Below are 14,766 nucleotides of genomic sequence, written 5' to 3'. Positions count from 1 at the left end.
AGATCGTTGCCAGTGCCCCTGGACTGGCTTGTGCGGGTGGCACATAAAAGACACCATTTCGAGCGTGGCCGTTTTCGTGCGGGTGACACGTAAAAGCACCCACTACACTCTCTGAGTGGTTGGCGTTAGGAAGGGCATCCAGCTGTAGAAACTCTGCCAAATCAGACTGGAGCCTGGTGTTGCCATCCGGTTTCACCAGTCCTCAGTCAAATCGTCCAACCCATGCTAGCATGGAAAGCGGACGTTAAACGATGATGATGATGATGATGACATTCATATTAACATTTTACAGTATACTTACATATATACATACTCTATACATCAATCTAAAACAACAGGAATACTAAAGGAAGGCCAGAGTTTAAGAGAAGAGAAAACCAAAAGGCTAGTTGATGATCTCTGTTCATAACTTTGAGAAAGGCATGAACATCACATAATCATATTTTCCGTCTCCTATAAATCTGAGACATTGTTCTCAAGTAAGAAACGAAAATTTTGTATTCCTATTAATACAGATTGCTATCATTGCACTTTCCAGGATGGTCTTTGATGTAGCATTGGCTGTGTTTTGTCTGAAGGTTGTCCGTTACTGTATGTTCATGTGGTTACCAATGTATTTATATAATGAGGTAAGATTATTTTATATGATTTTTCTCTTTATTGTTGGGTTCCAATGTCATTTGCCAGTAGTGTTCACTGAGTTAAGTGATTTGACATGTTGATACTGGATTTTAGATTCTTGCTGTTGATATGCCATAAAGTATTATTTTGTATGTTTGTCAACTGACTAGGAGGTATGTTATTCAATTCCTGTCAAGAAATTTGTCTGCTTAGATATGGAGCTCAATGACTATAGAGTTAAGACACTCAACTATTGACCTTTTTTCTTTCTCTTACATAATTTATTTAGTCAGTACCATTAGAAAACATTTGCTCTATGACAAAAGGTCCTGCCAAAATGCTAGCTCATGGAAAATGAATTTATTTCATTTTTGAACATTTTATACTATTTGCTAACAGACCAGCACTAGTTTCTTCACATCCTATTGTTTACATATTACTGATCTCATAATCAAAGTCCAGTGCCAGTGCTAGAGCCCCATATTATTTCACTAACTTCACATCACTGTGATTGTTACTACCACCAACATCAGTATTATGAAAGTAGGTCAGGAGAGATTGTGAAGTTGCTGGAACTCAAGCAGGTAATGTGTGTTTTATACAAAACATAAGAACAAAGGAAACTTCAGTTAGGTTCTTGTCAGGCAAAAAAACAAAGGTATGAATTTTTCTGGGTGGTTAACTGATTGTGAGAAACAGGATATGTAGCTGGTGCAAGGTCTCAGCTAAATGGAAGTTGGCATGGTGGTAAAATAGTTTTGTAGATAGCACTAAAAGCTAATAGACAGACCTAGAAACAGTGGAAGAATAAGGGAAGCAAAAAGCAATACCAAGTAGCTAGAAGAGAGGCTATATGTCAGGTATACTTAGCAAGGGTGCAACAAAAACCTATAACATACATGATTGTTTGGAGTTTTTATGAGATAATGTGTTGTAATTGGTGCAAAGTACAAGTAAATGGCATACTCTGCACCAACATGTAATATTCTCCAGTTATGTAATACAGTGATGATGTAGTACAGCATATAAAGCCATAAAACTAAGTGACAGGCCCAGTTAGACTGGAAGAAAGTGGAGAGCAGGGAGCAATATTAGGTTGCAAAAAGAGCTGGTGTACATGGTATGGATAGAAACTGAATGTAATGTTCTACAATGAAAAAAAAAATCAGATATGAGATGTTTTAGATGGCAAGACAGTGTATCAGTAGGAATCAGACTTTATTGGAAAAATACGTTTGAAATGATAGTGGCATACTTTCCTTCACTTGGAGATGTTACTATGATATATTGCTGAATGAGGAAAATACATGGAAGTGAGGTAACTTTCCAAGTAGATGCAACAGTGGGACCAACTCTGAGAGTTTACTGTGCAATTAAGGATCTCATGGCAGAAGAAGCTGCTAGAGTATCAGTGATAATTGCAGAAATGCTGAAAATATCTAGCAAAGTAAGGAGCGTGCTCTACTAAAATGCATAGTCAATTGACATTCCTAGAAAGTGGCAGCCACAGATGTCTCATATTGATGGACTAAGTTATGAAAGTAAGAAATCTATAGCACAATTGATTAGGAAAAGAAGTGAGTTGAGATGCAGTTTGGGTTTGTGTGTAACGGAGTACCACTAATACTCTATTGTGAAACAACTACACGAGAAGTTCTTTGTAAATAGCAAATCACTATACCAAGTATAATTTGATGTGAAGGCTGTTCATTTAGTACAATGCTTTACAAACTGGTATGTGTTTAGAAAATGGGATATTGTTAAATAGTTTGTGAGATCTGTGCGAATCTTGTACTGAGGTACCATCTGCAAAATGAGAGTTAACAAGTACAGTGAGGAATTTAACATACAGGTAGGTGTCCATCAAGGGTCAGTTCTCAACAGTCTCCTGTTTATTGTAGTTCTCCACACTGTTACAAAAGTGTGTAAGACCAGCTGTCCAAGGGAACTTCCTATATATATTAATGACTAAGTTTCCATATCTGAATCTGTGAAAGATCTTGAGAATTGAGAGCATAGAATTGGGAGGCCTTGAGTAAATCTGGTTAAAACAGAAGTTTTAGTAGGAAAGATGACAGGACTCAACTGCCTTTTTAGGAAGTAGCCTTTCTGGTTTTGCAGAAACAAAACTGTCAGGAATAACATATAGTGTACTTATTGTTAACCGTGGGCAGACAAGGGATATAGTGGATCACTAGGAAGCTGACAGAAAAGGAAATCTTCATATGTAGGAGATGCACAGTTGTTGGCAGTAAGAACATTTATGAAATATATTCTTTCAAATGTTATTTAAGTCATTAGAATGTGTTACCTTGGTAACCCGGTTAACAGTGGCAGAGGGTGCAAAAGCTGGAAAGAAATGAGGTGAGTGTGTACTACTGGATGTCTTGCATTAGTGTGCATGAATGAAGGAACACAAAGGAAAAGTGAGAAGAACTGAATATAAAAGGAATCGGATTTAGGATGTAAGAGAAGATACTGCATAAATATGGCAGATGAGAGTTTACTTAAGCCTTTTGTTATTGTATTTATTTTGAAATGCTCTGTGTTTCTTTCAATTACTTTAAACATAACAAAGAATTTAGTAAAATAACTTAGTTATCATTCAGTTAGTGTTAGGAACATAAATTGTGACTAAGGTTTGGTGGAAGATTTTAATTCAAAACTTGTGAAAACAAGACATTTGTAGCCAGAGCCAGTTTCAGCCAGGTTGATAATGAAAGGGTTAAGATGTGGCCAGCTGGAGGGAACCTGCAGAAGAGGAAGACCATGGAAGATATATGGAAAGAAGTGGTGAAATCTTATCTCAAGGGGTTGAACCTCAAAAAGGAAATAAGGGATTACAAGTAGTGAGATACCATGTTGGAGAAGACTCATCGAGCCCATGTAAGCATGAGAAAATGAACATAGAAATAAAAATAAATATATTAATCAAAATACATAAACATTAAAGTTAAAAAGCAAAAATATAGAAATAAAATATAAATGACTGTATGAATTAGAATAAGATGTAAAAAATCAGTATTTAAAAATTCCCTGCTGCCTTTCCTCTTATTTTATTTCATATTCTCTTCTCTTTTATGGTTTTCTTTCTAGCTGAAGTATTCTAAAAGTAAAGCTGGTATTTTCTCTATTGCCTTTGAAGTTGGTGGTGTATTAGGAAGTGCTTTGATTGGTTTTGTCATGGACAGGTGGGTTGCAAGTAATTTTTATTTCTTCATATTGTACTTAGCTGTATTATTCAACTGCTGTATATGCTTAATATTGTAATTAACAGATGCTCAGATAAATAACATGTATAACTTGAGTCTGGGAAGTACATTCTTCCATCTGTGCATTTATACATGTGTACTCAAACTGAGACAGTGTGTACAGACATACATGTGTACACAAACCCAGAGAAACGTGTGCACAATCTCAGACAATCATGTAAGCAAACACAGACATACATGTGTACATAGACACATGAGCTAACAAACGACCTTGCCAGAAATAACAAACATATTTTCTTCAAATCACACCCTACCATCTCAAAAGTGGAAAAGAGGTATTGAGCAATGTAGTCCCAAATGGTCACAGCCAGAATATCTTTGATCATAAGCCTGCTTCATCAGAGCTGATTTGGTGCTAAACAGCAACAACATCAATAATAGAGATACATGTGTGCTGTTATACATAGGTACATATGCTGATTTGAAATTGCCTTAAAATTTAGATCTGAAAATACTATATGATTAAATAATCAAAGAAGAAACAGTGACCACAACTTTTACACACCCATCTAAACTAGCGATATGATTGCAGTTGATGTTCAGTTTGAACTTCTGTACCGTGGTGTTAGTAGGGAAAAATGTGTGTACAGTAAAATCTGGAATTGAACAGAATGTTTATTACAAGTTTTGAGTAGGGCTGACAAGTGAAAGAGACAGGCATTTCATGTGGGTTGAAGAAAGAAGTGGGCAACCACCACAACAATTGTAAAATGGATAAAAAAAAAGTGTTAGTCAGTGGTTGTTGTTTACCCCAGGATCAATCCTGATTGAGTGACCTCTGATTAAAGCCTTTACAGCCATCTTTTCATGTTATCTTCGGTCTATCTTATCTAATCATTAGATAACATAGACCTATGATAACCTGAAAAGAACACATTAGATTCTAATGCGTTCTTTCTCTCTTTGAGATTGTAGGGTGTGGTTTGTAGGAAATTGTTGAACCATAACATTACACTACCATGCCTGTCCCAGGTTACTGGTTGTCGCTTGATATTTCTTATCTAACCGATATCAAAGGAACTATGATGACAGTGATGATGATGATGATAATAATAATAATAATTAATTTGTTTATTGGTCACAAGGGCTTACATAAAATTACATCAAAACACATACAACAACAGAAACAGGACGATGCAATGGGTTTTACAACATGTAAACAATATATGTAATGATTAAAAATTAAACAATTTAAAACTCCCAATAGAGGAGGCGCTTTAAGGACCTCGTGGAAAAACCCACAAAAGCCACAGGTACCTGAACAACAGAGCAAGAGCCCTTCTTTGGTTTACAGGTGCATGCTCAGAATTGGTCCTTTCACACTGGCCATTCTTCCAATATTCACCCACCTTTCAACAAACTTGCTATAAGGCAACACTTCACTCTCCACCTTCAACTTCCTTTTCAAGTGAAACTTGAAAAAGTTGATCAGGGCTTGGTCAAACAGGAAAGTGCCTGTCTTTAGCCCTTTCAAACGGGTCCACCATACTACCTCTTTCGCTACAGCCACTAGACAAATAAAAATTGCCTTCTCCTCCCGGCCAAAAGAGAGCAGTGGAGCAATCTTCACAATGGATTCAGCTGATAGCTGGATCCATCCTACATGCGACAGCAGGTGTTCGACATAAACACACAGATCAGCAATACTTGGGCACTGGACTAGGGCAAACAGAATGGTTTCATCGTTCTGGACGCACCTCCGAATTGAAAGTGGAAATGGCAAGACTGTATGGAATGCAGTAATGTAAAAATGATACCAATGGTGATCAGAGCATTGGGTTCAATCCCATTGAAACTTCAAGACTTCTTAAGGCAACTGGAAATCCCATGCAAGATTGATGTCTTGCAAAAAGCAGCCTTATTGGGTACAGCACACATCTTAAGGAAAGTATTATCTATCTGGGGTCCTTGTTGTGACTTAACAGATGACTAAAGAATCCGGTGCATTTTTACCTACACTGTGTTACGAAGGAATAATAATAATAATGGTTTCAAATTTTTTAAACAAGGCCAGCAGTTTTGGGGGAGAGGCTAAGTCGATTAAATCGGCCCCAGTATTCAACTGGTGTTTATTTTATTGACTCTGAAAGGATGAAAAGCAAAGTTGACTCCTGCATTTGAACCCAGAACATAAAGACAGGAAAAGTGCCGCTAAACATTTTGCCCATCATGCTCATCATGCCAGTTTTCCACCTTAATAATAATAATAATAATAATAGAAAGAAAGAAAAGAAAAATATGTTCTTTCACTCCCTGATAATAGCTTTAATGTTGATCCAATATTAATATTTTTAATTCTTTTCTTTGTTTTCTGTAGATTTTTCTCCAAAGGACCTCTTTTTGGAACAGGAATCTCAGTTCTATTGAGTGCAATCAGTCTTCTCATGTTTAGTTGGACCAGCCATTGGGGTGTATATTTCAACAATATTTTCATGTTCCTTGCTGGTGCATTCAACTGTGGCCCTGATTCAATATTAGGTCAGTTTGTTTCTACTTAATTCTGAATGAATATTGTTGTAGTGTGGAAGACTCATTTATTCTTATGCTCTTATCATAGTGATACAAACAATAGACTGCAAAAGGGGCAACGTGGCTGAATATTTAAAGAGTGAAAAAACTATCTCAGCAGTTGGTTGTAAGTTCAGAGAGGTTTCTTTCAGTTTCCCTTAACCAGATTCACTCACAAAGCTTTGGCTGACCCAGGGTTAAAGTAAAATACACTTATCCTGGGTATTACAAGAGGGTACTGAAAAGTTTCTGGCTTTGGGTTAAAGAAAATATAGGAGGATCAGATTTCATTCAACATATTCCCCTCTCAGATTCACGTGTTTATTGCAGCAGTCCTTCAGTTTTTCTAAACCATGTAAAAGAACTTGGAAGGTTGGCCCTCAACCAGGCCTTTTGCAAATACCCTTAAAGCCAGGAACTTTTCAGCACCCCCTTGTATCTAGTGGAATTGAACATAAAACTAGGTGTTTGAGAAGCAAACTTTTTAACCACTCAACCACATTGATATTACATTATGTTTATTATGTTTCTGCGTCACTTCAGTTCACATACCAGTTTATCTGGCGATGTTGCCTGAAGTAGACTGGCATCCTGTCCAAGAGAGGATGCTTCACTTTATAAAATTGGGGCCAAGTTTCAGCTCTGATTTGCATTTCTTGGGAAGAAAAATATTCTGATATAAAAAAGAAAAAATCAAACATTAATTACTTCTTTAGGGCTGCCAGGGGCCATATATTGTATACTGATATACATTTCATATACATTGTATGTATTTTCAAAATATATTGATTTGATTATCACAACTGGAATGGTAAAGTGTTCTTTCCTTTTATAGTGGGTTATTGAAATATGGATAATAGTTTAAGAAGTATAGAAATGTACATCATCATCATCATCATCATATCATCATCATCATCACCACCACCACCACCATCATCATCATTTAAAGTCCGCTTTTTCCAAGATTGTATTGGTCAGACAGAATTTGTTGCAACAGATTTTCTACGGCTGGATGCCCTCCCTGTTGCTAATCCTCACCTGTTTCCAAGCAAGGTAATACTTTCCCCTACCTGGACATATTTTTCATGGGAGACTGGAAACAAGCAATCTCGCTTATGATGATGATGATTTATAACCATTACATGATATCTAGACAAGGATACACATATAGAGGGAACTTGTGGAAAGAAGACATGGGACAAGGTAGTGAAATATGATCTTTGGTTGTTGAGCTTCGCGGAGGCAATGACAAGTGACCAAGACTTCTGGCGATTTGCTGTACTTAGGAAGACTCATCAAGCTAAGTGAATCACCAACATTGTCAGTGACACATAAAAGACATCCATGCCGGTGCCAGTGACTTGTAAAAAAGAAACACCTAGTACACTTTGTAAAGTGGTTGGCGTTAGGAAGAGCATCCAGCCATAGAAACCAAGCCAAAACAGACCACTAGAGCCTAGTGCAGCTCTCTGGCTTACCAGCTCAAGTCAAACCATCTAACCTATGCTAGCATGGAAAACAGATGTTAACCCTTTAGCATTTAAACTGGCCATATCTGGCCAAAATATTCCACCTGTTTTATGTTCAAATTAGCTAGATCTGGCTTCTCACACCAACACTACAATGTTATTCTAAATATAAGCAATCACATTATTAAAACCTCAGACAAAGAAGACAATGCAAGATTAATTCAAAACAGTGTGAATAAATATTACATTTGACAGAATAATCTAAATCCTGAAGGGTTAAAGCTGACGACGATGATGATGATGATATGCTATGCGCTTCTTTCAGTTTCTGTTTACCAGATCTGCTCACAAGGCTATGGTCAGCCTAGGGCAATAGTAGAAGACATTTATCTAATGTCCCATGCATTCACTACACTCTTGGAGTGGTTGGCATTAGGAAGGGCATCCAGCCATAGAAACCATGCCAAATCAGATTAGAACCTGGTGCAGCTCCTCAGCTAACCAGTTTTCAGTCAAACTGTCCAACCCATGCTAGCATGGAAAACAGACGTTAAATGATGATGATGATGATGATGAAAGTAAAATTTTTTTTCAGTTACCCTTAAAATACTACTGTGGACCCAATATGCTATTTTGCTTACATGGACTCTCAGGTGTCACATGGACCCTTGTTGAGAACCACTGGTTTAAACATGTATATATATATATATATATCATCTTTGTCCCAGGAGCCGCTGTACCGTCAAGGATTGGAGAACTAAATGGTCGCAATGCTGGAGCTGCTGTTGTAGGTTTTGTTAATGGTAAGCACCAACATCTTGCTTTAATTCTATCTTCTTTTTAATTAGATTCTAATTAATTCTATAGTAGTTGTCTGCAAAAGCTCCTTGTTTTCACAGTTAATTCAAAGTTAGGTCTAGCAGTATACTAGGACTAGATATAGTTTACAAAAGTATAGATGGGATATTGTTAATGGTAGTACTGTAATTGTAAATTTTACACTATATTATTTGTTGTTATATGAAACTATAAAGGTGGTGAGTTAACAGACAAAATGCTTGGCAGCATGTTCTGAGTTCAAATTTCACTTAAGTTGACTTTATCTCTCATCCTTTTGGGGTTGGTGAAATAAGTATTAGTTGAGCATTGGGGTTGATGTAGTCAACTAGCCCCCCCCCCAAAAAAAAAAATTAAAGGTTTTGTGCCTATAGCAGATAGGATTACTATACCAAACTATTTACTATTACAATAAAAGATTTAGGATCTTTAATATAGACAGGAGGGGTACTTAAGTGTTAAAATGACAATTGTTTTGTACAATACCCAACCATCCAAATATGCAAATCATTTTGCCAGTGTGGAAATAAGGTTATAAGACAGAAGTAAACACATACACAAAACAATTACAGAAGAAATGACAATGATACTGTATTGCAAGAGATTAAAGTTGAATAAAATTTTGTTAAAAATGAGTATTGAATTAACCTTTTGGAGAAAAAGACTATTGATACTTCTGCATTGAAGAAGATGGGATCATTTTTGATAGATACAATACAATTAAGAGCATTACTAATAAGAATTTTGTGCAAAAAAACATTTCATTTTTAGTAGATATAGGAAAAAATATTTTTGAGCCAGTCAGTCTATTTTTGTTTTTTGTTGTTTTTTTCTTTGGTTCAAAATGTGGATGGTTGTTTTTTTTTTTATTTCATACATAAGATTGTGATTGTCATATGTTGCAGTAAAATTGAAATAGATCTTGTTTCCTTTGGTTGCTTTATTGTTTCTACTGTTGTTAATGGGAAGTTTATAGCTATGCAGGTAGACAAGAACTGGTTACATACTTTTCCAGGTAGCATCACATAAAGGCTGGAGTTAGGTTAGAACTATTGAAATTAGGATTAATGATACTTTAGCCTCATTTACAACCTGTCTGTTTTACATATTGTAGATTTTCTTGTTAATGCATCTGCAATTAAAAATGACTAGTTATAAAGGAAGCTATATCTGTTAAAATTGTTTTGTGGTTTCATTTACTGTACACTTCAAGGAGCTGATTTGATTGGATAGCAGACCATCAGTTAAAGGGTTGGCAGTTCATGTCTTGCCACTGGTACTGAGCTGCATTAATAAACAAGATATCTAAATTTTAGTGATCCAGTTCACCCCAATATAAACTGGCAGGGTAACTGTTATAAGTGGATAAATTGACAAATTGAAAGCAAAATATTTTGTTGACTTACACACCTATTACAACTCTCAAGGTTCAGCAATTTGTAATAGGCCAGTGTCTTAACATCATAGAGCTTTACCTTGTATTTATTTAATGCTATGAAAATTAGAATTAAGAGCTGGCCCAGTGCAACTCTATGTTGTGTGAAAGGATTAACTTTTATCACAGAGTCCTACTCTAATGGACTCCTTAGTTATTGACTCATTAACCTTTTCACTTCAAAATTAAAGTTTATGGTCATTCTAGTAATGATGTTAAATATCTTCCAAAAAATAGAATTGGTATTTTCTGAAAGTCACATTACCTCAATAAACTTGATATTTCTTAGCAAAATGTAGTTTCAAGCATGACATTTCTCAACAAAAGATAGATTCATATATAAAACTGCTTTCTATAGTAAAAGAGTAAGAAAATTTTGAGTGGATATATCTGATTTTTTGCAGTTAACCAATCATGTTGAATTCCATGAGTTGTAATAAAGGTTCATCAGAATATTTTGAGGCAAATTATTACTAGAGTAGTGTGATATCTGTTGAATAAAGACCCTCAGTAACTATCCTACTATCCGCATTAGGTTTCAATTGAAACATGATGTTGATCAATCCATGGTACATCAGATTAATTCTTTAGAATATTCTGACTGGTAAAGGTTTCTGTGTTCAGCCCTAATCCAAGAAGATATATGAAGTAAAAGCATATCCAACAACAAAACTAAACACTGGGCTATATGAGGACTAGTTCTGGACTGTATGGCAGACATCAGTTCAGTAAATTTTGAACAAATAACTGGATAATGCCACTGTAACATGGGAAGAAGAGAGTTCTGTTGTTTCAAGGTAGGGCCCTGTAGTAAGGACTGTGAGCTTCACAGAGGAGATTATGAAAGACAAGACTGTCCAGATCCTGAAATATTAGTACTATCATTGCTGTCATCACTGCTATAACCATCATCTCTACCATCAGCACCACTTTATCATCACTGTTACTCCTATCAGTAACATTACACTGGGGAACACATGTTTTATTGAATGATATCTGACACTTGATTACAAGTAATTTGGGTGTGCTGAATACAAATTTCAACTTGGCCCTGATTTCTATCAAGTCCTGATTCTTATCAACAGCCTATGTGCCATTTTCCAGATTTTTCCAATTAGGACTAAAAAATTAAGTCATGTGTTCAAATTTATTTTCCAGTTTTAGGCGTAGGAGTGGTTGTGTGGTAAGTAGCTTGCTTACCAACCACATGGTTCCAGGTTCAGTCCCACTGCGTGGCACCTTGGGCAAGTGTCTTCTACTATAGCCTCGGGCCGACCAAAGCCTTGTGAGTGGATTTGGTAGACGGAAACTGAAAGAAGCCCGTCGTATATATGTATATATACATATGTGTTTGTGTGTGTATATGTTTGCGTGTCTGTGTTTGTCCCCCCAACATTGCTTGACAACCAATGCTGGTGTGTTTACGTCCCTATAACTTAGCGGTTTGGCAAAAGAGATCGATAGAATAAGTACTAGGCTTACAAAGAATAAGTCCTGGGGTTGATTTGCTTGACTAAAGGCGGTGCTCCAGCATGGCCACAGTCAAATGACTGAAACAAGTAAAAGAGTAAAGAGTTTCATGAATACAAGCAGTTCAAATTACTGTAAACTTACATTATAATGATAGAAATGACTTACAATAAAAAAAAAAAAAGAGATATGAAGCTTTCACTCTGGCAAAAATTTTCTCTTATAAGACTCTCTAGCATATTTGCATGTTGATGGCAGGTCTCTTTTCAAGCACCAACAGTAATCAGCCATCATGTGAGAATCCCAGTGTCCTTGGTACCATTCTTCCATAATTTTGATATCTTGGTGGAATCTCTCCCCTTGATTGTCACTTACAGCACCTAAATTACTTGGAAATTGGTCAAGATGGCTATTCAGAAAATGTATTTTTATGCTCATATTACAACCTACCTCTTTGTAGATCCTTAATAAGTTTTTTATACGATTGTTGAACAACAACATTTTGATACTATTTCCCATTCTGGCATGTGTTAGACATTCCAATCTATTATCATCCCTTCTGCAAACCCTACCATCATAGAATTTTACCTCCTCACCAATTTTTCACATCTTCTTGGTTTAATTTACATTACATAACATAAATTAGCATTAACCCTTTTGCTGTGGAGATTAGCTATATTCATTCAAAATTTCATTGCCCATAACTATGTAATGCAGTTTTATATACCAATCTATCTTTTGTTGAGGAATGTCGTGTTTGAAACAATTTTTTTGTTGAGATATATCAAGTTTGTAGCAATGTGGCTTTCAGAAAATACCAATTCCATTCATTACTGGAATGACCTTGAAATTTAATTTTGCACTTAAGTTAAAAGAAATAGATGAAGGCCAGAGTCTAGTCTATGTTTGCTAATTTAATTCTAACTTACATCTGAGATATATAAATGTTATAATCAATTGACTTATTTTTACTTCCAGGCTTTGGTAGCATTGGTACTGTGATAGAAGGACCAATCATTGGTATTGCATCAACAATGTATGGCTGGTCAGGAATGTTCTATCTAATGATTGCATTGTCTTTGATAGGAACTTTTACTGTGTTTAAAGCAGCCTATACACAGAAAACTATAGACACACACAATGCTGTCTTCCAAGAAGTGTAACATTTCTGTAGAAAGAACAGTTTTTGTTTGAAATATTTTTAAAATTGAGTGATAGTTTTCACTCAAAACCCATTTAAATATGGTTTTCTGCTATATTGGTACCTTTGAGTACAGTGATAGCATTTTTTACAGGTATATGTTTGCTTAAGTGATCATTATGGAACCAAGAACTGTATTTATTTATGGGTGCTCTTCACAGTTTGATTACCAACTGTTACTTAATGTAAGACTGTCAGGTGTTTGCATTACATATCACCTGTGGACATTTTGTCCTCATATAAATACTGTGAATAACTGATAACATTTAATCTTTCATGAATACATTAATTTTATAACATAGATATTTATGACTTTGAACTGACTGTGAAATATATCCTGTGGAAGCATATCAAATCTCACTAGTCCATGTATATATTTTATGTCCACTGTAGATAACCTATTTGGACAGTTCATCTGTGACTATATTTCATAATAGTTTTTATCTATTATTATTATTATTATTATTATAAATTATTAGTCTCAATTTGCTTTTACTCAGAAAAATTACAATTTATAACATCTTCCTCTAGTTAAAAAGATGTTTTCCTGAAGTTTTCAATGCAAGTTCAATGCGGTTTAGAGTAAATGAGTATTGGGAATAAATGTTTTTAGAAATAATCGTTTATATAGAAGATAAGAAAGATCCCAGTAATACTTACATATGTGGTATTCATCTTGCACACTAACATGTAGGATAAATGCAGTCAGCAACTTAACTGTTGTCCTTAAGATATGTTATTTATCTTTTATGTATTGGAATTTTTACATTTGATCTTTGTTTTTTATCAAGTAATGGCTAATCAGCATTATTCATCTCAGTGGTATTTTGAAATGTGTGATGCAAAGCCTTTTCATGAGACTATTTCTTTTGTAAGTAGTAATAAAGGGCTGTAGCTAAAAATCTGACCCCTATAGTATTGGAAACTGACTTGTACTGTGTTCATCATTTAGTAAATGTTATTATTTTAAACAGATCTAATTTTTTATGGTTCTTAAAAAAGTTAAACCATCAAATGGACTGGATAATTGTAACCATTTTTCAATTGTCTAGCATCATGTATTTATTTACAGGCTTCTACTATCAGAAAAGTATTTTCTAAAAGTTTGATCATAGTAAATATCACAGTAACTTTTATCACCTGTGCATACAAATTTGATGTTTTGGGTCAGTTAAAGGATTTAAAATGAAAGTGGGATTTATTGTCTTGCCAAAATATCACTGGGAATGAAGGGTACATTTTATTGATGTCAGATTGCAGAATATAAAAAAAAAATTAAGTAGAATAGATGAATTGTGACAACAAAATCAATCCACTTCTGGGACTTGACATAATTTATATTGAATTTGTGAAGAAAAATAGTATTCTTTGATTTTTTTTTAAAACATTGAATAAATATTTATTTTTGGATCTAAGGTCTTGTATTTGCTTTTTATTATTTTATTACTGGCATTATTTCATAATCAAGTTGTGCTGCTTAGTAACAAAGAACTTTCAATGAATGTTGTTGTAAATATATGGATATCCTTTATACTTCAAGTTTTGAAAGCTTTTTCTTCTTATCTGTACATCAAAACATGCACAAACACACATACTATGAATGCCTCACAACACAACATGGTTATGTAATTTACAATAGCACCACTTCATTCCAGATTTAGTCTTGCTTTGCAACATCTTGGGCATGTGTTTTCTACCATAAACTTTATTTGATAAATAGCACGAGCAGAATTTGGCATACAGTAACTGTACAAAAAATAAGGTGTCATAGATATGTATATTAATATTTAGCAGAAGTAACAGAGTGACTCAAAGACTGAGAGTTTTGTGTATTGGTACTTAGCAAACATTGGCATTTATTTGATAAGTGCCAGCACACAAAACTCTTGACCCTTGAGTTACTCTGTTGTTTCTGCTAAATATTAATAAAAATATACATATACTCATAATTTT

The 14,766-nt window shown here is 35.0% G+C and overlaps 1 protein-coding gene across 1 annotated transcript in view; it reads left to right on the top strand.

Moving 5' to 3' along the window:
• Window positions 1–14,228, top strand: part of LOC106876644 (sugar phosphate exchanger 3) — a 44,333-nt gene extending 30,105 nt beyond the window's left edge. Inside the window, exons 9-13 of the mRNA XM_014925259.2 lie at window positions 539–629; window positions 3,718–3,812; window positions 6,211–6,371; window positions 8,599–8,673; window positions 12,591–14,228. Of these exons, the coding sequence (XP_014780745.1) occupies window positions 539–629; window positions 3,718–3,812; window positions 6,211–6,371; window positions 8,599–8,673; window positions 12,591–12,775 (607 nt within the window). The 3' untranslated portion in view covers window positions 12,776–14,228. The remainder of the gene's footprint in view (window positions 1–538; window positions 630–3,717; window positions 3,813–6,210; window positions 6,372–8,598; window positions 8,674–12,590) is intronic.
• Window positions 14,229–14,766: the final 538 nt, after the last annotated feature.

This window comes from Octopus bimaculoides, chromosome 3, assembly GCF_001194135.2.
Source record: "Octopus bimaculoides isolate UCB-OBI-ISO-001 chromosome 3, ASM119413v2, whole genome shotgun sequence".
NCBI lineage: Eukaryota > Metazoa > Mollusca > Cephalopoda > Octopoda > Octopodidae > Octopus > Octopus bimaculoides.
This window is presented reverse-complemented; position numbering and strand designations above follow the sequence as displayed.